Below are 23483 nucleotides of genomic sequence, written 5' to 3'. Positions count from 1 at the left end.
TGCTTTAGAATAGTAAGTGATGTTATGATACCAGAAGGTATTTGAAGTACTTTTAAAAGTTTGGGGAACAAGAACTTCATTTAAATTACATTACAGCTATGGTCATGCAGACTCAGACAATGAATTCACTGATTCAAGCCAACAATTGGTATGTGAAAAACAGGGACCTGTTGTCTTTGGGATTGCACTTTGAGTCAAATGGCATGCACGGAGCAGGAATTTGTGCAGTCATTCTGCAAACAGACCTTGTGTACCGTCTGACAATTTTTTTTTTTTAAATTCAATTTGTTAAAAATATAGCTTCTCCATATATGCTGAAGTAAAAACTTTCAAAAATACAAATTTGCTGATATGTGCAAGTTTTAACTCTAAGTTTCCATTAGCCAGTATTTCTAAAAATGCCACTTCGTATGTGAAAGCAGAGCATGGATAGCACCGACCTAATTCTAGCACAGAGAACATCTGTGCAAACTTTGCTACACAATTTTCTTCTCTGCTTTTTTGCAGACAGATTCAGACCACTCTGTTACAGAAAGCAGAAGAGAAGGTTCAACCGCTCCTCTTCATCCTTTATACTTATTTATACACCTGGTACGAAAGGCCACTCATAGGGCCTGGATCTTTGGAGAACAATAGCTGATTTCAGGACCACTACCAAATACCACAAGCCCAAAATTCTCAAGCTCTCTTTTTGGGAAGAGTGATTTAATAATTGTTCAGCCTTCAGTGGTCAGTTATTTGAATATAATTGTCAGAGTTGTCCCACGGTGTTAGAAGAATTTATCCAGACACTAGAATTACACAGGACAACTGATACCAGGTTTCTCAGGGACATTGGTAAGATTGATGGCTCGGGCATTTGTTGTCACTTACTGCTCTGACAGAAGTAGTAGCAGCTGGAGGATAAACATCTGAAGTGGTTGATAATTGAAGTTAAATTAGGCTTAAATATGGACTGCAGCATCTGAGAAGCTAATGCATGTCTGGGGGTGGTGAACAGACACAAATTGCCATGGCTGGAATTACCAGGCACTTGCAGATGTTTGTGGTGCCTGACATCCTTGGGTTTCTAGAACAACTTCAGTGCCACAGCATGTTTCACTCCATGGCTCAGGTCAGGAGGGACCTCAGTGGGTCGTCTGGTCCGACCTCCCTGCTCAAGCAGGGTCATCCCAGAGCACATGGCACAGGATTGTGTCCAGATGGTTCTTGTATGCCCCCAGTGAGGGAGAGTTCACAACCTCTCTGGACAACCTGTTCCAGTGCTTGGTCACTGCACAGGAAAAGTTTTTCCTCATATTCAGGTGAAACTTTCTGTGCCTCTGTTTCTGCCCGTTGACTCTTGTCCTATTGCCTGGCATTGCTGAGAAGAGCTGGATCCTTCCTCTTGGCACCTTCCCTTCAGGTGCTGACAGAAATGATTGATGAGGTCACCTCTGCATCGTCTCTTCTCAAGGCTGAACAGGTCCAGCTCTCTCAGCCTTTTCTCAGAAGGGAGAAGCTCCAGACAGCAAAGTTGACGGGGCACAATACATGAAAAGAAGCTGTACGTGCTCAGGACTTATTAAAAGCCATCTGTAATCCAGAATTTTTAAAAGAAGCAGATAAAGATCCAGACTGATTGACCAAAAGTTTTGCATATTCTTATCAGCTGGAACAAATACCATTTGAGTAACCACAGTGGAATGAGTTTCACTAGGCACCTTAATAATTGAAGCCACTGAAACTTACATGGAATTATACTAAAAACAAAATTATGATTTCACTGTATTAAAAATTGTTGGGAACTACAACCAGGAGTCTGTTTCTAGACTGTTTAGGGATTAATTTTGTTTAATTTTGGGATTAATTTAGTTTCATTTTGTTTCATTTTAAGGCAAGTTATTGCTAAAGGCTAATAGGTTCCAGAAACAATGAAAACGGGTAACTCCAGCCTTACTTTTCACACTCCCTCATTGTTTATGAGGACCAGGTTTCTGGTTCTCAGAATAGTAAATGCCTCCTATGATGGTAAAGGAAGAACTTCTGTTCTTTTTCTTCCCCCCTGCCCAAAAAGTTCTCTCTGCATGTGCTGTCATGTGTAATATTTGAAACTTGGAATATTTGTCTCTTATACCTTGTCTGAAATATTTAGGACAAATGCTGCTTTTTGAGCTTGAAAACAGACAATTTAGTGTCTCTGCCAGTGTATGGGAAACACTTGAGTTAAAATCATTATTATGCAAGCACTGTCCTCTTTTTTTGGTGGGAAGGGGTTGTTTGTTCCTTTGTCAGCAACCTGAAAGTCTTTGGTGTATCTTGTGGAAGTCACACGTGTAAGGAGGCAGAACGTTCTGCTCTAACCATGAGGAGTTTGTTCTGTAATCTGTTATCCTGGGACTCTGAATTAATCAGATGCCTGCTCATAATTTACCAGGATCATTTCTAGACACTGCTGCATTTGAGGGACTGTTTATACTGGGCAGATAAGTCAAAATACAAATCACTTGGAGAAGTGTGAGTAAAAACAGTAGGAACACTGCTGAGCTGTGTCTCGCTTATGTTGATGAGGTATTTTGAATTCAGAGAAGACTTCTCATTTCCTAAACTATCATAAGTGAGTATTTAGATCCTTGCTCAGTTGATTTCCTACACGTAACTTTGTCTCTCAAATGTTAAAGGAAGTTGGGATACTGTAGGCATCGGGGTTTTTTTACTGCCACAGACATAGAGAGGCTCAAATGACACAGCACGGTGCTTTAGGCCACCAGCTGGTGCTGTAATTGCAAATTAGTTGAGCTGTAGCTTCAGATCCTAATAAAGTTATGCATGCTCCTTGGGTGTTTCTCAGATGTGGGAGCGGAGCCATGGTCTGGGAACATCTGAGCCAGATTGATTTGGCTGATTGATTCTTACTCTGTACCTTCTGAGACAGCCTCCTGCCGCTGTGGGAGCGATAAAACCAGCACCTAAGTGCTGCAATACATTTTGTAACTCTGCTGCTGGATCTTGACCTTGTTCTGCATGGATCCAGGGCTGCTCTCTCTTGTGGCAGGGTTCACCTGTGATGGATACCTGTGGAATTGCATCACTGCCTGGGGGGTTTCATGTCATGGGGGTCTGTCCCTCCCCACCACAGTGTCAGAAGGGGGTGCTGGCACCTTCTGCCTGCAAAGTGTGCTCTGCTGGCTGTGAGGTCAAGGGATGTCTGTGTGTGCACAAGGGTGCTCCAAAAATAGCAGCTTGAGAATAAAGAGTCCAATACTTATCTTGACATGTATAACTTTTTTTTCAGAATCTTTGATGATATTTCACAATATTTTTACATAGTATTTCACTGCTGTTACTGTTAGAGGAATATTCCTGTTATTCTTGTTTATGGAGGATGTTGTTAGTACATCTTCAGGTTTTTTTCCTCTGTGTGGAATGGTTTTATTTTTTATTTTGTAAGCCTGTAACTCCTTTTTTTATGCACTTTTACCTTGCCAAGTGTTTTTCCATTTGTATGTCTGCTGTAGTCCAAAGTGTGCTACTTTGTGCTCATGTTTGAAGAAAGCAAATTTAACTTACTTTTTCCTCACGCTTTAGATCTTTCATTATGTGAATAGGTATCAATACCATATACTTAGCATGCAGTGCTTCCCCCTGCCCTAAAAAAGTCGGTTAATGATGAAATGCAGTGCCTGTCACTTCTGTGTGATCTTTTGTCCTTCCTGGTAGGAAGGTGGTATTTTTGGTGGTAGTTTTGTATATGGCCACATTACCTGAGCCAAATTATTACAAACAAATGACCACTAGTAGTTACAGCTTTTTTCCCCCACTACATACACTATTTCATGACAAACTACTCATCAATGGATTTGTCACAGAAAAGGTTATAAAGTGGCAAATCATACATTCCACAGGTAACTGGGAATCTTAGTTTTTATGAGCATGGTTTTCATACTTGGAGGTGGATTTGCCTCTCAGCAGGAAGTCTCTGCTCTTGGCAGTAACGATACTATTTGGATTGTTTTGGCCAAGCCATTGTTAATCTAAGTAGATCTTGCAGTGTGAATGCTGGTTACTTAATGGAGGTGAGGAAATTGTTTTATACATCTGCACTTTGTACAATTATTTATCTTTTTTTTTTTCTTAAATTTGTACGACGGTATCCCTAGGGGCTTACACTGCTCTATGTAAGTCATGCATGTTTTTTCTTGAGGCTCTTCCATAAACTGTCTTCATGTGATGCAGCACTATTTTTAGGTGTTTCAGGGTGCTGCTTTACCCCTTTGAAGGCTTTTCTAACTGTTTCTTTAGCTGTTGAGGTGAAGGAAAAACCTTCATGGTGGGTCTTGCTGTATGCTGTATTTTGTGAGGAATTGTGAATAGTATTCAGTCTGCTCCCAGACTTTCCAATTTGCTTTGAATGCTGCCTTATAATGTGTTGGCTACTTTTCTGACCATTGTTAGGCAGGAAGAGGTAAGACTGCATGCTGGCACTTGTTATTGTATTTTTTCATTTGAATATTTTCTTCAAAATGCCTGTGCTTTTTGTGTTGGTTTTGGGTTAATTTTTGACAAGTCTTGCTCCTGTGGACATCTGCGTGTGTCCACTTAATTTAGTAGATATTAGCTGTTCAAAAACACTGCCTGATGTCCCAGCTGGTGGAGGGAGATGTGTTGCCATAACTGGATTTAAATAATCTCTGTCCTGCTTTGAGTGCAAATGCTGCTGTAGTTCTGACACAGAACCATAAGGAAAACAGCTACTGACATCCAAACTACTGCTTCTAACAAGGCCTGGATTTGATTAGACTGCCTAGGTTGCTGGCAGCCTTAGATGCCTGGAATAAAAGTTTCTAAACCAAACCAGAACTTTGGCTAATTCAGAGCATTGTGCTGGTGGGGAAGCTAACCAGTTTGCTGGGGCTTCTTTTCTCCTTTGGCCTGGAACAGCCTTTCTGCAGCTTTCTACTTCTTTTTGTCATTGCTGGCAGTAGGAACCTCGAGTCCCCCGTTTGGTTTTGCTTCCTATTTGTCTCAGCTTTGTAAAAAGCCCCGAAGCACTTCTGAAGCAACTTGCATGAGGATGCAGAAGCAGGACTCTTACATGGGGTAGCATGTGCTTCTAATAGTTTATGGTTACATTATCCTCGCTGGCATGCTGGTAGATGGATTCAGAAGTAGTGTGCAGTCTGACAAAATATGATTAGTCTGCACTTACTGGTACACGTAGTGTCTGGGAAACCCTGATGTAAGTCTTGAAAGGCTTTATCTCAACAGTCTTGCTTGATAGCCTTTGGGAGCTTTTTTCCAAAACAAATGACTCACAGCCCTTAGGTCCTTCATAGAGGCAGTGAATGCTGTTCTTTGTACATGGGAGGAGGGAGAGCAAGCAGTTTACCTTTTTTACTTTTAAAGATAAACCCTATAAACAAAACAACCCTCACAACTAATATGCTGATGTAGGGGAGGAAAAAGGTCACAATGGAAAAAAAGTTGAAAGTATGTGATTTTTTGCAGCCTAATTAAGGTTGTTAGTGTTTTCTGGAACATTACCTGTTCATTTTATGCACGAAGATGTGTAAACTTAGTTCTGTTGACTTTGTGTCACATTACATTAACCAAATTTTATGGTTATATTTCGTTGTCTGCTTTTTAAGAAATGAATTTGGACAATTGGATATGCAGAAATGGAAACTGGATTAGACTTTATCAGGGACCAGCTAATTAAACCGTGGTTTTAACATATGACCACATATGGCATAAAGCTGGTAATAAAACTTCTCTTTTCTCTCTGTCTCCCTGCAAAAAACCTATTTAGGGTTGGCCATGCAGTCTGTTTGCTTACCTCAGGTTAGCAGCTGATCTCATAATGTATTCTGAAATAGTCTGAAAATGCTGTCTGTTGTTGATCCCCTTGTCTTGTGTATCATTGGCCTAAAAGAGAGCTTTCATTAGATGCAGGTAACAGCTGAAGAGAACTAAATCTTAAGTGTGTGTAGCTGATGTTACCAAACTGACACGTGTGCTACAGCATGGAAGTATTCTTGAGTTAAAAAACAAAAAACCACCCATCAACACACCAGAAAAAACCAAACCAAACCAGAAAAACCCCACCCAGACTGCCTCAGAAGTCCTTGTTTGCAAGCAGACCTGAAGGCCCTGGTTGGAGAGTAGGATTCCCAAAGCTTCTGTGAAGAGGGAAGATGCAGAACACTCCCTGTGCGGTTTAAAGATGAAACCTTTGAGCTTAGCCGTGAAAAGAGTGTCGAGACGCTGGAAAAGCCCAGCCCAGTAGTAAGGGCTGTAAATAGCAGTCAAATGTTCTCTGGCATGAAGCTTAAGTTATCTTAGCACCGAAACGAGTACGAGAGACAGTAACATCATAAAATGCTGGTTAAAGCAAGGCAAGGTTGCATGGAAAAGGTGGTTTCTAAAATGAAGCTGGAGAGGGAAGATAATACAATGGTTGGAGTGTTGATGTGGAGTGATGAAAAGCACGTTCCATTTGGAGCCCAGCAACAGCCATCTTGTACAATGAGAGAGGCCCCTGGGATGCCAGCTGGATTGTGCTGCCTTTATGCGTTAAAATAGCGTTTTCCGATAATTACTGCTGGATTAGCTGAACTAGTGAAAATCCCTGTTCAGATAAAGCTTTCTGGCACTTGCAGCTAGCACAAACCTAAACAATGGATATGCTGATAAGGAGTCTTAATTTCCTAGTGTGAGCAAAATTGTTCTTCAGCTCACCTTTGCGTTGTAGTTTCTCCTCTAAATAATTTATTAGTGCAAATAATCAATGAATATATAACTTTGCTTTTAAATACTCTTTTCCCAGTTGGAGTTTGCAAGTTTTTGTTTTGTTTTTTTTTTTTCATTTGGAATGTATAGTGGTTAGTATAGGCCTCTATCTTTTTATTCTTCTGATGTATTTTTAATACTTAAAACCACAGAATAAAAGCCTGAACTGGCTAGAGCTGCTGTTCTGTTTGGGATGTTTGTATTCCTACTTTGTAAATTGAATTTCTAATTCCAGTTTAGTGAGAATTACTTCCTTATATGTAATGATTCACTGAATAAACTTGGGTAAGAAATGATAAGCAGTAAAATTAAGTACAAAGTAATAGTATTTTCAGTTTAAATACTGGCGTCTCAGGGTGAGATAAGGTGTAGTCAGTTATGCTCCTTGAAAAGGAGGAAATAGAATAGCTGACATCCAATTCTAACTAATATTAGAAGAAAGTGTCTAAACATATCTTCCAGTTTTGATAGTAATGTAATAAATGTACTCTTGCTAAATCAGGGGTTTTTTGGATCTGATTGCTATTTTGAAAACTTTATTTTCCTGTTTTTCTAGTAAAGGAAGCCAGTAACTACTTTTGTCCTTGCCCTAAAGGAAAAAAATATTTTTATCAGGACTTTAAGGGACTTCCCGACCTGGTAATACCACTGAGTTATAAAGAACTTGCCCAGTGGCATTTTTTTGTAAAATAATGCATTATGTGTAAAATATACGAAAATATAAAAATCTGTAGACTTTTTTCTTCTGTGTGATGTTTTAATCAAATTTTGGCTGTTCTGGAGTCAAGTCTTGTGCCCAAGTACAGATAGAAATTCACATGCAGAGGTTTTGGATTTGTTGAATAATTATTTGTATTTGTTCATGCAGATGTACTTGAAAGTGTGATTTGTCATGTCTGGGAAAGTTTAAAATGAAAGGACTCTTGGGAAATATAATCTCCTTTTGCTATCACCAATAGATGTGATGCAATTTGTTCTAAAACTTGGGGGTAGAGGTAGGTGGTATTTTAATGGATCAGAACGTGGATGTGTCCCTGTTACTGTAGATCCTGCTGTTTAACAGATTAGCAAGTTTTCCGGTTTTCCAGCTGGGACGCACATTCAAGATTAAAGTAAATGTGAAAGAGAGTTGCCTTTTGAGTCTTAAAATCGAGGTTTTGTCTCTAAACATGAGCATTTGCAAAGCAAAGAGAACAACTGGAGAGACAGCTGAACTGCTTAGGAATTGGGACCAGGAAAGCAAGGCAAACACAGTTTCTCACTGTTTAACTTGGTAACTGTTTTTCTGGTGTGAAGGCAGATCTCAGTGACAACATTTAAGAAGCGAACAAGCAAAGCATCCTAAAATGGGGGAAACAAAGTATTGCAGTCTGAAGCAATAATTACTTTGCCAAGGGGTTTGAAATAGTAGAAGAGCTGCTCTCTAGAGGAAAACCCAGTGTGTAATTCATGATAAAGATGTTGATCAATATAGTAACTTTTATGACCTTGCATAATAATTTAGTATTTTTTTTAATATATGGGTGTTGTCTGCTCTAGAGTGAGACTGCTCTTTCTTTTTTTCACTGTGTAACCATTTTGCTAGAATTTTGATACAGACCTATTTCAGAGAGGTGAGAGACGTCAAAAAATAGTTTTTGTTTTTATTCATTGAGATGATGGTGCAAATGCCCATTTGAGCTGGCTGCTCTGTGTGGGTAAAACCCCTCCAAGCAAGTGTTTCAAGCACACATCTGCGTTGGTACACTTCTGTTCGAGGGCTGTGTGCTTACTGTCACTGCACTCTAGCTCCTTGATTTTTATTGCAAGAGATGCTTGAAATAGCTGACATTGTGGGAAAATCAAACAGCTTCTACTCAGTGTTTCATGGTGCATCTAGATCATCCAATTTTCTAGGACAGAACGTTAGATATAATGAATGCACAAATGTTAATTATTAACTAGATTGAATTAGTTACTGCAGTCATCTGTTGCTGTTCAAAGTGGGTCACTGAGTCTCAAAATACTTTTGCACTGAATTCTAGCATTGATTTTCCAATTTTTCCTTGAGATGTTCTTTGCCTTCAAGTCTGGAGAGGAAGAGTAGAGCACTTCAAGCCTTTTGCTTGTACAAGTAACGTGTCCCTTCCGTTAGAATTACAGTAGCACATACACGGCAGGACAATTCCTCTGAATCCCTCTGCCAGCTCCAGAAAAAGGATTTCATTTATAAATAACATCTGCATAGTGGTAGAATTTTTTAGTTCACATTACCTTTACCACCTTGGTGTTATCAAAGTCATAACTGATGAAATAAAGACGCAGACTTGGGGAAATGCAGAATTTTTTACTGTTAGTTGTGAAATAGCACTGTATGAAGAATATTCAGAGGAAAAACTGATCACAGGTTTGAATGATTATAGGTTAATTTAAACGGCATTTATTAGAAAAGGGTGAGTAGTTGGGATTATACTTAAGGGACTAGAATTTAATGACAAGCCTTAGTACCTTGAGGGAAGTGTATTAGTGAGCATTGCTGGAAGAAGTGAGGAATTTGGGGGGTGGTGTACGAGTTGGAATCAGGAATTTGTTCAAGTTAAAATCTTGACTGACTTGCAATGAGACTTGGAAAAAGAGCTTCTGAAGTAGCTGTGTGAGTAGCCACTTCAGGAAGGATATTGCTAATATGTAGGGTATAGGAGGAGTGAAAAAATAGTGGTTGAAAAAGTGATATTGAGAGATAAAATGATGTTGGAAAGAAATCATAGTTATTCAAAATAAGACTGACATAGCCTTGCCAAAAAGTAATTTGGATCAAAGAAGAGAAGAGTGCAAGAAAAATGTGCTGTTCCATGAGTAACTGCAGCAGTTTGGCATGAAAATTGAATCCATATTTCGATATGGGTGATAACTTTTACTGCATTCAATAGCAAATGTAAATAACCCATAATTGAAGTGAAAGCAGAATGCTTCCAGATTGTGTCAACTTGATGATGGTAACCTCCCCTTGATTTGTAAAATTTGTATGTGGAAACCTGTGCTCAAAGAGGAGAACAGAGTTGTACTGCAGAGAGGCATTTAAGTGGAATTTTAGTATTCCTTTGTTTTACACATTATCATAAATGTCTCTACTGAATGCACAACGTAAGAATGCTCATTAGATTTTCGTGTACAAGGAATCAGTTGTAACTGGGCTAATTTTTACACATCAGTGTCTGCCTACTACACTGTGACAGATCTTGGATTGCTTAAGAATTCATTTGTTTAGAGCTGCTTGAATAAGGCCCAGAACTTTGCCTTATCCTAGTGCCCTTGGAAATGAGGACAAGATTGTCAAGAGCTCTGTTTATATTTGAAGTATTTTGTAGTACAGACTTGTTAAGAGATGTCAGAAATTCATGAATCAGTCTTAGGTGTTTTGCTGGGAGGAGAGCATGCAAGAAATAAGGTTTATTGCTTATTATTAAATATTCAGACATTTATTTGGTAGTACACGTCAGTGATAGAACTACTATGTTGTTTATTTAAACCTCTTACTTTTAGACTTTGAATATTCTACCAGCAGTCTTTAAGATCTTGATTTAAAGGCTACAGAAGGAGAGGCTGCTTGAAACTTCAAGTGTGAAATGCATGCTGTTATTTTTGGGAAGAGCATGCCAATAAAATGAGGTCCTAAGGCAGAAATCATCAAAAATAAGATACTTGTATATCTGAACTTCAGTGGCATGTTCTCAAAGAATTTTATTTTTTCTAGAGCCACATACTGTCTTAGTCAAGGTGGGAGCTCTTGGGGTTCATCTGCTCCCATCACCTTGGCTGGGTTGAATTCTGAAGTCTCAAAGGATGGTCCACAGCTCCTCTGGGCAGCCTCTCCCACTGATTTCTTGGTGCAACTTTTCCTTTCCTGGTTAAAAGCTCCTTTCTGCACTTTTTGATTACCTCTTACCTTTCTGTAGTGCACTTCTGAGAAGATTGTGACTCTTGTTCCCTGCAATTCCCTGTTGAGTAGTTGAGAGTGGCCATTATGTTCTTGCCTTAGCTAGAGACTGAACAAGCACAGCTGTGAAGCCACTCCTGGTGCATCTTTTCCTCTCACCCCATTAATAGTTTTCTCTTTGATTTGCTCTAATTTGTCAAAGTCTTTCTTCCCACTGAGGAGCCCCAAACTGGGCACAATATGCCAGATGCAGTCTGAATAGAGGGGAATAATCACTTTCTAAATCATTGAGGTTATTTTGTCCCAGGTGCAAGTTTTAGCCCTTGCCTCCAGATTTCTTGAGGTTTCTGTCACCTGATTTCTCCAGCCTGCTGAGAAACCTCTGAACAGCAGCTCAGCATGCCAGTCTACCCCAGTTTACAGAAATGCATCCACAGACTTGCCAAAGTTTCATTACATCCCATTTTCCTGTTGATCAACAAGCACATTAAACAGCATCATAGCTGGTATTGCCCCCCCTGAGAAATGCACTAGTAACAGCTTACCAGGTAGATGTCAAACTGCTCCCTGCAGCCCTTTGAGCCTCTGCAACCATAGCTTGGTTCTTGGTGCTGGGAGATGGTCATGACATTTGTCTTTTTCAGGCTGTCAGGAACTTACCTTGATGACCCCATAAAGCTGTTAGAGTGGCCTCATGCTGTCACCATCTGGTACCTTCACCTGTGTTGGGTGCATGCTGTTCAGTTTGATGGACCCTCTGTATGCAGTTCATCAAACTGGAGCCCCTAACTTTGTTTCCCTCTATTGCATGCAGTACTCGTGCAGACTTGGAAACTCCGAGAGCAAAATTCTGTTTTAAGACCAAGGCTTTTTCTTGGACTTCCGCTGCTCACATTTGCATGATTAATCCATAAAAATTAGAAAGCTTGGGTTGGGAGGGACCCTGAAGATCACCCAGTTCCAACTCCTGTGCCATGGTCTTTCCACTAGACCAGATTGCTCAGAGCCCCATCCAACCTGGCCTAGTTTTAATTAATGTCAACGTCAACCTGGTGTTTAAAAATAGGAGTTAAATTAACAAAATATGGTGGTGTTTTGGGTTTTGTTTCAGGTGAAATTAAGTTTTAGCAAGACAATTCCTTCTTGTAATGAATCTTTCTTGTAATGAACCATGAATTGCATATTCATATGTTGATGTTAACGTGGGATAGAATGTGTCACTCAAAGATTAGCCACTACCTTTCCTTTACACAACTCTCTACATCAGAGTCTGCCCCTGTACTAAACAGGTAATGTAAAAACGCTGCTCTCTTGCTCTTCCAAGAGGAGCTGGGCATTGGTTATCTGAAAGTAAAATAAGTTACATGATCTGTGGTGCAGGTAATTTAATGATGGATTCTGTTGCAGCACATTCGGGAACTTGGATTGCCTGGGGAGTCTGGGCTCTGAAAGCTGTGATTTGTTGTACCATGTGTTGAAAACTTAGGAAATAACAGAAGAAAGTCACTTTTTGTTAAGATATGTATAGTAAATAGGAAATGTATGCATGTATGTTAAGTGGCTTTTCACAGGAAGTCATCAGATATCAGTCTAGTTGTTGGAGATGTTGTTTTTCATGACTGCTTAAAAAGGCTTTCCGCAGTATGTTGGGCTCAGATTCATGAAATCAAAGAAAAGCAAAGAAAGCAACAAGCCCTCGAAAAATAGACTATTTGTAGGAAAGAACTAATGTGTCTGGCTAGCTTTTGATCCTGGCCTTTTAAGACCTTCAGGTTAAAAGCTTCGAACTTTTCAATCTGTCATGATTGTTCCTATTCAGTAAAGATACTGATTTTATGGTTGATGGCTTTGTTCAATTACAGGGTACCCTGGTGCTTGCAGATTGGTTAATTCCCAGATTTTGCTGTAGAGATTTTTTTCCATTAAGTTTGACAACAGAGACAAACCAAGAAATTGATTTTTGATAAAAATCTGTCTTGAGATGGGTGAAAGATCATGGTTGGAATCTTCTGCTCCTGTTTTATTGTTGAGTAAAATCACTACCCAGGCAGAATTAGCCTTTACTGTGACAAAACCTTTGGCTTGTGATGCCACTGTATTGAATCTGCTTTGAGGAAATGGAATCTACTTCAATTACTGCATGGTTTCTGCACATCCTTTTAGTGTAAGCAAAGTAGTAAATGCCCTGAAGAAACATGTTTGAAGAATCAGTGGAAAAATGGATTTGATTATAACAATGTAATATTTTCAGAAAAAAAATCAGGATAAATTACTAAAGATGCCATGTCTAAGGGAACACCCCTGTGTAAGAGGATAAAAGAAAACAAGAATATGGATGAGTGCATGGAGCAAGCGTAAACGGAATTATCTTATTTCATGGTTCTGTGGAGTCTAAATGCAGGACTTTATTTTACCAGTATAAAAATAATGGCTAGAAAGATGTCTCCTGTCATTGTAAATGTGTTATAATGAAATTGTTGGCCTCTGTGTAGTCCTGAATTTTTTTCAAAGCATCTGTTGGAAACATTTATTGAAAAAAAAAAAAATCTTCATGATACTCTGTGGGATGAAAATATCTAGAAAATAGTGAAGGACAGTGGAAAAATGTTGCTCTTGTCCCTTGCAGGTTGTTTCATTAAAAATCTTACCTCCAAGCTAAAATAATGAAGGCTTCTAACAAAGTATTTCCATGAAGTTATCACTAAGTTTCCATACAAGGTGAAGACCAAATCTGTGTATAAAACTGCAACATATCCATGTTCTTCTCTGTCTCAAGCTTGGAATGATGGATAATGAAAGTTCAGTATTCTATACCTTTTAAAGGAACAAGACAGCAAATGGTCGTTCCTTGTGTCTGCTGAAGGAATTGCTTAAAAAACACCCCCTACCTTTGTGTATGTAAGGATTTTAGTGTCTGTTTCTCTTAAAAAACTGGTATCTGGTTTTGGGTAATTACACAGTCTATTTAAACTGAGAGAACTGAGGTGTCTTAATATGATCTTTAGTTGGAGTTCAGGGATTATTTATGAATTTAAGGGTAGATAAAATTAGTCACATATGTATATTTTATTAATATTATGTTATTGCATATACAGTTAGCCATTTTTAACACAGCCGGTTTCCTGCTATTCAAAATCTGTGTTTTTTCAGTCTGCTGTTTTTAGTTCCTATTAATACTTCTGGGTTTTTTAAGGTTTGTCTCTGTAGTGTCAGTATTTGTTGGTTTGACTTGTCATATTCTCTCCTAGATATTCCTGATTTCCTTTGGGGAAATAGGTGAATTTTTATGTGAACCAGCATATGACAAACCTAGAGACAATATCTAATTGCCAACACAGAATTTGTCCATTGCATGAAATGTGAAATAATGGCATGTGAAATGTTTGGATAGATAAAATTTCTTTGGGTTTTAAATTGAGAATTCTGTGTGAAAAGTAGGCCTTCATTTGACATCAACCTGCTGTTCTAAATAATATTTCTCTATCTGCCTGAATGTCCTGTAATGATTTCTTTCAACTGTTTGATATTCACCTGCTGCTGTGGAACAAGCTACAAATGCAGAATCATCAAGGAACAGATTTATAGCAACAAGAGAAATTTATGAGGATTTTCTGGCTCCGAGAGCAGACTTCTCCTAAATTAATGTTAAATGCTTTTATGCACAAGATGAAAACCAATTTTCTTTCAGTGGAAGGTGCTCACTGAGCAAAGAAAGTTTGTCCTCAGCAAACTGTGTACCAGCTAAAACTCTGGAGTGTTGAAGAATCCTGTGCCAAAAGCAAAGCACCTTTCCTTTGCCAGCTATTAATCCCAACGATTCAGTTTCCCTTGCTTCTCGGCAGTACTAGTTTTATTTCTAGCTGGGACTTTCCCATGCAGGATTTTCTGCTGGTTTCTGATGGTACATCTAATCTGTATTCTGAGTAATTCATGAGAAGAAAAAGTGGGAGAGATGAATGAATCTCTCAGTTATCAGAGACGGAAAAGTGGGAGAGATGAATGAATGAAGCTCTCAGTTATCAATCAAAAGTTTTCTAGGCACAGGCAAGTACAGGAGAGCTGTTAGTGAAGCAATCTGGGATTTCTCCCTCCGCATTCACCTCCTGTTTTAGCAGCCACTCTTGTTTGAGTTGGATAGGCTGGAAGGAATCAACAAGGACTCTTGTCCTGTGGGGGGTTGTAGAGTCTGAAGAAGAATCCACATGGAAACAGGTCAGATTAATCAGCTGCTCCTAATGGAGTCCTATTTTTAAAACCTAAATAGCAAGTAAATTCTGTACTGGCTGAAGTGTTGGAGTGGGCAAGCTGCATCATTTGGAGTTGGGTACAAGTGGCACAGCACAGCTTAATTCCTTCTGCTGTACCAAACATGTGATGTTCCCTTGCCAGCAGCATGTTTAACTGGCTTTTAGTAATGCAGGGAACATTGAGATTCTTGCTTTTCAGCTGAGGATGTATTAGAGAAACTTAACTTACTGAACTTACTGAATGGCTGTGTTAACCTCTGCAGAGCCCTAATGGTTTCTGTTTTTCCATGGTGTCCTGTTGATGGCATGGATGTCTTGTTGGCAAGAGAAGGTGATAACTGTTACACTCAGCCTCCTCTGAGATGCCCTTCTGGCTGAAGTGCTAAAGTTGAAGAAATGAATAAAATTAAAGCAGCTGATTAAGAGTTAAAACCTAAAGTAACCCAAAGTTCTCCCTGTCTCCTCACTCACATCTCCCCTGTCAACAAATCCAAGCTCCTTCCCCTACTCCCAAAAATAAATATTAAGCTATGTAATTGAGGTCAATCTGGAGCATATTTGAGGGCATAGGAAACATTTTTGTGTTAACTTCAAGATGCTAAGAAGTAGCTTAACTGTTAAGCCAGATGAGCAGCTTGGCATACATGATAACTTTGTCTACAGTGTCTGTTTTAGTTAATAGAAAGTAATGGTACAGTATATGTGGGATTTTGTTTTGGTTTTGATTGGTTTTAACTCTTTAAAAGCAAAACAGAGAACATACATTTTCACTGTGATGTGCCAGTTGGGGTTCAGGAACAAGCAGGAAAAATTACATTGCAAACCACCACCACTAAGATATAGAACTTTATATCTGGACCAGCATTTAGCTGCTTTTCAAAAATGTGTATTTTTAAGATTTTAGAATTGGAAATGTTTAGAGTTTCTTTCTAGCTTTGTGCCACATGGTTTGAAAATCCTAAACAGGCGTTTGATGAATCAGTGTCTCTTTCCATTCCTTCTGCCCCGCAAAGACTGCACATTTTAAGAACATGTTGTTATGTCTCTGTAAATTGAGAACATAGAAAAAAACCCTGAATCATCAGAAGCAGTGGTAATGGGATATTATTTTTCAAAACCTTCATTGTTACATTACTGATGAAAATACTAAAGGTTGAAAATCAGATCAATCACAGCTTTTCCTTGCTTTTGTTAGTATTTTTAAATGATCTTTTCTTGGCTGCAATTGTGCTGTTTTACATAAGAGTTTGATCCTTGAAGTGTGTTTATCCTTTTTAGTTCTTGAGAGAGGAAAACCAAGTATCCACTTCTTGTGGAGAGGAGAAAAAAAAAAATGGCTTAGGTCAGCAGACTGGATTGGTGTCACTGTGCATTGAGCTTAAGAACTTGGGATGTGAAAGAATGAACACATTCCATCTGGGCAGAAGAATGATGTCTGCTAGGGTTCAGTTTGCTATGGTTTTTGAGCTTTTTGTATGATCTCATCACTGGAGGAGGAAAGTATATTCTCCCATAAGAATAATCTTATACTTATGATTCATTACTACTGTGGTTTTTTGTGTGAGCCTTTTGAGTGCCAGACCTCCCCCCACTCTTCCACCCCAAATAAAAACCAGCCACCCTGTCGTTGGCTTTATATGGTATTGATGTAGGTGGACTTAACCAGAATAATGGCTGGCTTTAACAATCAGAGCCTTACATCTTTGTCTGGAGAATAACTCCTCCTAACATATATTTATCCAGCTATTTATCAAGCTTTACATTTTGGGAAGAGAGATTTGTACACTTTGTCTCCTAAGGTTTGGTAAGCACTTTTTTGCATGAATGTTCCCTCGTATGAATTTTCTGTTTTCTGCAAATAATTTCATATACTTAGTTTACTAAGTTTACTTGGGAACATAGGATTTCTCAGTTTTCCTTTGTTAATATTTTACCGTAGTTCCTCAATGCACTGCCGTGATAATTTAGCAGTCAGTTCTTGGAGCAGCTGTGCATTTTGGCAGTAGCATGTGAAGCTGGAGATGCTCAATCTCCCACATCCCCTAATCAACTCACATATTGAAAAGGTGCAGGCTAATCCAAGTCTAATGGTTTCTGGAATCATTACACCCCACCAGGAAGAGGAAAATTTGTAGATAGGCAAGTAGACCCAGTAGGATGCTTTTGAAGGCCTAATGACATGGCAAAGAGATGAAGACCCTTTTTTTCTCTTATAACATGACTGGAGACAATTTATTTGCCACCAGCGTAAGGTAATATGTAAAAAATCCGCATTTGTGATCAGGCCAAAGTGATGCTGGTGAAGTGAATGGAGGAAACCATCCTAGCACAGGTCATGTGAGGGACACACATGTTACAGCAAACCCTGGGGACTGGGAAGAGCTCATATATAAATACTGAGATGGGTGAAGACCTGTTTGCTCTTAGAAGTACAGCAGGAAAGTGTCATAAGCGTGAAAAGCATGAAATACAATAAATGATACCATTTCTGGTATCATTCTGATTCACTTGGCTCTTGTTCTTTTGCACTGAAGTTTAAGTTCATATATATTTGTAGCATACAAGAGACTGGTTCAGGTTCTAGTAACACTGTGTATGCTAAAATCAGAATTTTCCTAGAAAAAGGTGAATCTTCATGAAAAACATAAACCTTATTTTTCATTAGACCTGTCAAAGATAGTCACGAGCTAACAGTGTCAATTTTTGCTTTGGTGTAACCCTTTGAAGTTAATGGATTTCTAGTATGCATTTTATATTTTTTGGGGGGGGGGGGGGGGGCGTTTTGGGGGGTATATAATATACTATACTATGTTCAGATGCTAAGCTATCAAATGGCCATTGAAGAGCAGAGCTAAACTCATGCCTCCATGCTTTTCTTCAGAAGGAATTGTAGTCACTTTAGAGACCTTATTAATAAGAGAGAGTAATTGAATAAATATCTCCTTTACCTACCTATGTATCATTGTTGAACCCTGAAAATAGGCTAGCATCCTGTGATGGTTTAATTTCTTTCTGCTAGAGATCTTTTCTTTCATTTTTCCATCTTACTCTTGCAGTCTGATAAACAAAGTGCTTGTGTGGTGGGAGCTGTTGGCAGGAGAGGAGTACGTCACCTTCAAATTGATACCTGGACATCAAAATTACACACCTGGAACACTGAAATTTTAGTCATAGGATTTGTATGGAATGAAGGCAGAAGGTTTATTGTGTAGTGATTGAAAAGGTCAGCTGGAAATTGTTTGTATTTGTCATTTTTAAAAGTTTGTGAATCATCTCATATTTTTATATGAATAAGAATAATTCCCTGTTATGAAAATTGTTTTGTTTTAAATAGAGCATGAAGTACTTGAGATCTAGACTTGGTTAATACTTCCAGTTATAAGACATGGCCTGAGAAGTGGAACTAAAAATAGTTTAGCAGTTGTTAAAGAAAAGCTAGAAATTCGGTTCAAGGTCATCTTATTTGCACTTGTGAAGAGTGCCACTTGAATACCGAATAGTTCTAAAATGAATAGGTTTTCCTTACTCTTTATTTCTTTATGTTTTTAGTATTTTAAATAAAAACATGTAAAAAGTTTTATAAATTTAGGCTGAATAAGAGCACCTGAAATTTGATGGTCTGTCTATTAATTAAGTCTCTTGCTCACTGTACCATTACTCAGTCCCTCTCTGGTTCTACCTTTGCAGTAATTGGAACATGTTAGCTTAGAATCATAGTCTCAATTTTTAACAGAATCTTTTTTTTTTTTTTTTTTAGTCTGGCACATGACTGAGTAGAAGTTACTTTTTGGCAAGAACTCTGCAAACCACATGGCTCTGCTTCCAAATCAGTATCTAGGTCCTGTCACCTATGGTTTATCATGCTTGTGATTGATCCAAATTGAAATACAGCAAAAATTTATTATGAAGTTTTCCAAGTTTACTGTCAAGCATTTTAGAAAAACCACTGCTGTTTGTGATGTACTTTGTGAACGGTACAGAATGTTTCTAGGTTTGAACTTTAAGATGTGTGCCAAAACATCTAAAAATAAAGAAATCCAGTAGGTTCTTGCACTGTCCTCAAGTGAAGGAACCGTATTTCACTGTGGCATATATTTAATGGGACTGTGAAATGCCTAAAAGTTCTACCAAAATTTATTTTCTTTGCATTATATCTTTCTTCCTGGTTCAGATGTGGTCCTTCCACTCTAAACTATAAAATATGCTTAGAAAAGAAGCACTTTAGTTATGTATATTAGGACTTAAATATCCCTAAATGGAACTAGAAAAAGGGTGGTCTAATTAGAGGTTGTAATCCCATTCTGATCTAGCTGTTGAATAGGGGATGGGATTAGAACACGTGCATTTTTAAAATTAAGAACCTATTTCCTCATTTGATCATGAATCTCCCACGTGCATGAAAGACGTGGTCTCAGTATTCTCTCTTCTCCATGAGCCTTGAAAAGCATCCCAGTGTTGAGTACTTTTCTAATTATTAGAATGCCATGGAAAGTGTAATAGAAATTGAGTCTGTTTTCTCAAAAATGTCAGTATTAAAAGTTAACAAAACAGCTGGATGTACTTCAGAATTTTCATGTGTTGGGAGATGTGAATAAGATACTAGGAAATTCAACATGGTCTTTGAGGAAAAAAAAAACCAAACAAACACACACACCCCTTCCCCAACCAACCAACTAACCAATAAAAACCACAAAAAACCCCAAGACAGATGGGTGGCCATAGGAGACATCCTTTCCCTCTTCCATAAAAGATGAAGAAATGCTCCTTTACTTTCCTTAAGGGATATATGTCTCTTCAGCCTTCTCAGTTTTCCAAATGGCAGGCCACATTCCTTGCAAGGCAGGCATCATGTGCTTTCTATAATGTTGGATGTGCTGGGCTGGTATGTTCAGAGAGTCTGACTTACTGATAAGAAATCATTCCTTTCTATTTTTATTTCCTGTCTGCATCTGTGGGACATTTCCCGCAAAGACAAGCCTGCATGGTATCACCCTTTCCTCTCCTAATAAATAGTCTGGTTTTGGTATGGCCTGATTTCATGTGTTTCTTATATGATGACATTCATGATATGCTCCTTTTTAACTTCAGGCTGTAGCTCAGCTTCCAGATGACTGGCATAATCGGGATTAGCTACTGATGGCAGTCTCCTGATGAGTTTGTACTTTTTGGTGATCAGTAGAACCTTTTCTCAGGGAGAAAATGTTACATCTGTGTGTCAACTGTTGTAAAATGTGTCAAAACCAAAATGTGTTTCATTTATGAGCCAGTGAAATTTTTGTGCTGGACTTTATTCTGTATGTTTGTTTTCTTCTCTGTATGTTAAAAGGTGCAAGAGCCTTCCAGTTCTCACTTCTTGTAGAAGTAGTTTCCACTGGGAAAGTGTAGATTTTATGAAGCTAGTGCAACTCCAGATCTTTCCTCTTTGGTCTTCACAGAAAGCTTTGTGTATGGTTATGGCATTTACTTAAAATTTGTGGCTGGTGGTGAGGAAAAAGGAGGGGAAAAAAAACTGTAAGGGGAAAAAAGTGCAAAAAGAACAAGTGAATACCTTCTTGATCTCTTTTATTAGTTGTTAGGCCTGTCTGCCTGGACCACAGCTTTTCAGAATGAATGCATGTAAGCAAAATGTCAAAGGCCTGGTGGTTTTGTATTCAGAAAGGTGGAGGTTTCAGCAGCTTGCAAGGAGTACTGCTTTAAGATTTTGAGTAAAAAACAACCCAACAAGTCAACCAGAAAGATGATGCTTTGCCACAAGTAATTTTATTTTCTTCTCCACTTTGTATATTAACAGTGAACAGAGTATCTGCCAAGCACGAGCTGCTGTGATGGTCTACGATGATGCCAATAAGAAATGGGTACCAGCTGGTGGATCAACTGGATTCAGCAGAGTTCACATATATCATCACACAGGCAACAACACATTCAGAGTAGTGGGCAGGAAGATTCAGGATCATCAGGTGAGGAAATCTATAAAAATATGGAATATTAAGTCTTCAGCAAAATTATGGGACCAATGAAAAATAAATTGATTTTTTTTTTTTAACTGAAGTAGCAGAACTTTTATTGCTTTTTCCCTGTGAACTAAGCACTTTGCATACCCCCTAGGCAATAGTTCTTTTGCCATTCCTTCCTACAGATATCTATTTATAAAGGCTAGTGGTGTACACAGAAGTCATCTGGTTCTTTTTAAGGCAAAGTGGCAACCTGAAAGCTTTTCTCCCCCACTCTACTCCATGAGCTGCAGCCTGTGTAGACACCAGCAGTTCTTTTAGCTCTTCCTATCTCATCCAAACTTGGATGCATGGTATCTCATTTCCCCAGATCATCTTGTTCAAAAAAATCTTCTGATACTTGGTAATGCTGATTATCTACCACTTTAAGGGAGTGAGAAGGGAGTAACAGGGATTGCATCTTAATTTCCTTGATGAAATTACTGGATCATGATTAAATGGCAAATTAGTGCTCCGTCTGTAAAGGTGCTCTGCCATATGATACTTGGGATGGGGTTAAAAAACTAATCTTTTGTTTGAGGCAAGCTTCTTTTATTTGTTTCCCTCCCTCCCAGCATTTCATAGAATTCTTTTGGTCTGTTCTTGGTCATTTATCACATACCTGAAGCCTAGACTGGTAATCTCCTGTGTGATTTGTTATTAAACACTTACTCCAAGTAATAAACGCTCTCTGTGCATTCATCTGATACCAAATGTGGGTTTTTTTCTCCCATTATTCAGCAGAAAAAGGTGAGAGGTGAGTTATCCAAGTGCAATGGGATCCTCTTAGTGGATGGCTTGTAGTGAATGGTTGCCCTAATAGCTCAAATTTATCATCTTTTCTGTGAGTTACAACAATCTTGCAAGATGATACCCTATGGTCCTGGTACAAATTCAGTAAACTGCTGCTGAAAGCCCTGCAGGCCAAAGGGTGCAGCAGCCACAGGGAGAAAGTGATAACTTGGTTAAAAAAGAAACCTAACAAATACCCTGTGAAACTCATGGGAAATTGAGTTCCTGAATTTCAGATGTGTATTTGACATCAAGTAGTCTGTTGCTGGAAGTCAGAGCTGTTGATGTTACTACGTCGCTGTTAGGAAACATCACTGCATCTTTTGAAGTGAGGACACTTAAACTACAAAAGTTGATAGAAAATATCTCATTAGTCCCCTTCTGTATTCCCATCACTGATTACAGACAGGGTTGGAATTTGAAAATTGAAATGGTTGTGTGTTTTCAGCATTGTGTTTCACAGATTATGGGTTGTGAATTAACACGTGTGGTGAAGGAATTAAAATCTACACAAAGCTGAAACTTCTGTTGGAACAGCAATTTTGAACATAAGTAATTTTATGTATTTTTTTTTTTAAATGATTATAGGTGGTCATAAATTGTGCCATTCCAAAAGGGCTGAAGTACAATCAGGCTACACAGACCTTCCACCAGTGGCGTGATGCTAGGCAGGTGTATGGTCTGAATTTTGGCAGCAAAGAAGATGCCAATGTCTTCGCAAGTGCCATGATGCATGCCTTAGAAGTATTAAATTCACAGGAAGCTGGTAAGAGTCTCTTCAATAGTTTTTTTCTCCTAAGATTGTTCAAATACAGAAAAATTCAAATGTTTATGCATGAAAGTCTGTAAGTCTGGTTTCTAATCATGATTAAGCTTCTAGGTGTTTTAATTATTTGGGTGTTTTGTCTAACTAATGACTATTTCTTAACTGTGCTTCTCAACTCAACTGACATCCCTGTAATTGCACTTTCTAGCAAGCAAATCAATTTTTATGTTTCTGTATTAGATACAGAAACTGCTGTCTTTGCCTTTTTTTTAAGGAAGCAAAACAAAAAGACCTGCCCAAGAAGCATGTACCTTGTAACAAGGATGCTTTTCAGGATTTCTAGAGACATCCAGGTTCCTACTGTGTGTTAGTATTTTTGCTTCTCACTGATTACTGGTTTATTATAAAAATGTGAAGTTTTTTCCTTCCAAACTTTGGAATTCAGGTAATCTTCTCTGGCAGTTCTTACCATACAGAGTTTTCTAGCTCAGAGGCCTTGAATCCAGGGTTAACATTCAGATGAGCACATACTATTTAAACACCTGGTCTGTAATTTCATTTGTTTGAAGACCAGGTTGGCATAGGTTTATAAAACAGTGGTGGAAAAATGCCTGGCTTTCAGTCTTCTGCTGATATCTATAACATATTCTAGGTAAGCTCCACAGCAAAATGATCAGTGTAACACTGTGACACACACACAGAGAGTTTCTTTTAAAAGACTAAGAGTCTTTTGTGTTCTTGTAACCAAATAGAATTCTTTTGTCCTTATTAAACTTTAAAGATTGCCCATGTAACAAGAGATAGTACTTGTGTGCCAGTTTTCTTTCTCCTGTGTAGAAGAGAGGCTATAGATAACTATACTAGGGCTGTCTCAACTACAGCAAAAAAGGTGGCTTTATCAAGTTGGTTTTTATTCTGGTAGTCATTTCAAGACTTACCTTTTGAAACTAAGCTGTCTAGACTGTGGATGGTACATTCTGCGGTGCTTACACTGTTATGCAACT

At 38.5% G+C, this 23483-nt stretch overlaps 1 protein-coding gene across 6 annotated transcripts in view; it reads left to right on the top strand.

The window, feature by feature from the left end:
* ENAH (ENAH actin regulator) overlaps nucleotides 1-23483 on the top strand; it is an 89757-nt gene that overhangs the window by 23339 nt on the left and 42935 nt on the right. For all 6 annotated transcript variants that reach the window (XM_086878877.1, XM_086878876.1, XM_086878875.1 and 3 more), the window contains exons 2-3: nucleotides 20723-20888; nucleotides 22302-22479. In XM_086878877.1, the coding sequence (XP_086735003.1) occupies nucleotides 20723-20888; nucleotides 22302-22479 (344 nt within the window). The remainder of the gene's footprint in view (nucleotides 1-20722; nucleotides 20889-22301; nucleotides 22480-23483) is intronic.

Source organism: Cyanistes caeruleus, chromosome 2 (assembly GCF_971803275.1).
Source record: "Cyanistes caeruleus chromosome 2, bCyaCae1.hap1.1, whole genome shotgun sequence".
NCBI lineage: Eukaryota > Metazoa > Chordata > Aves > Passeriformes > Paridae > Cyanistes > Cyanistes caeruleus.
This window is presented reverse-complemented; position numbering and strand designations above follow the sequence as displayed.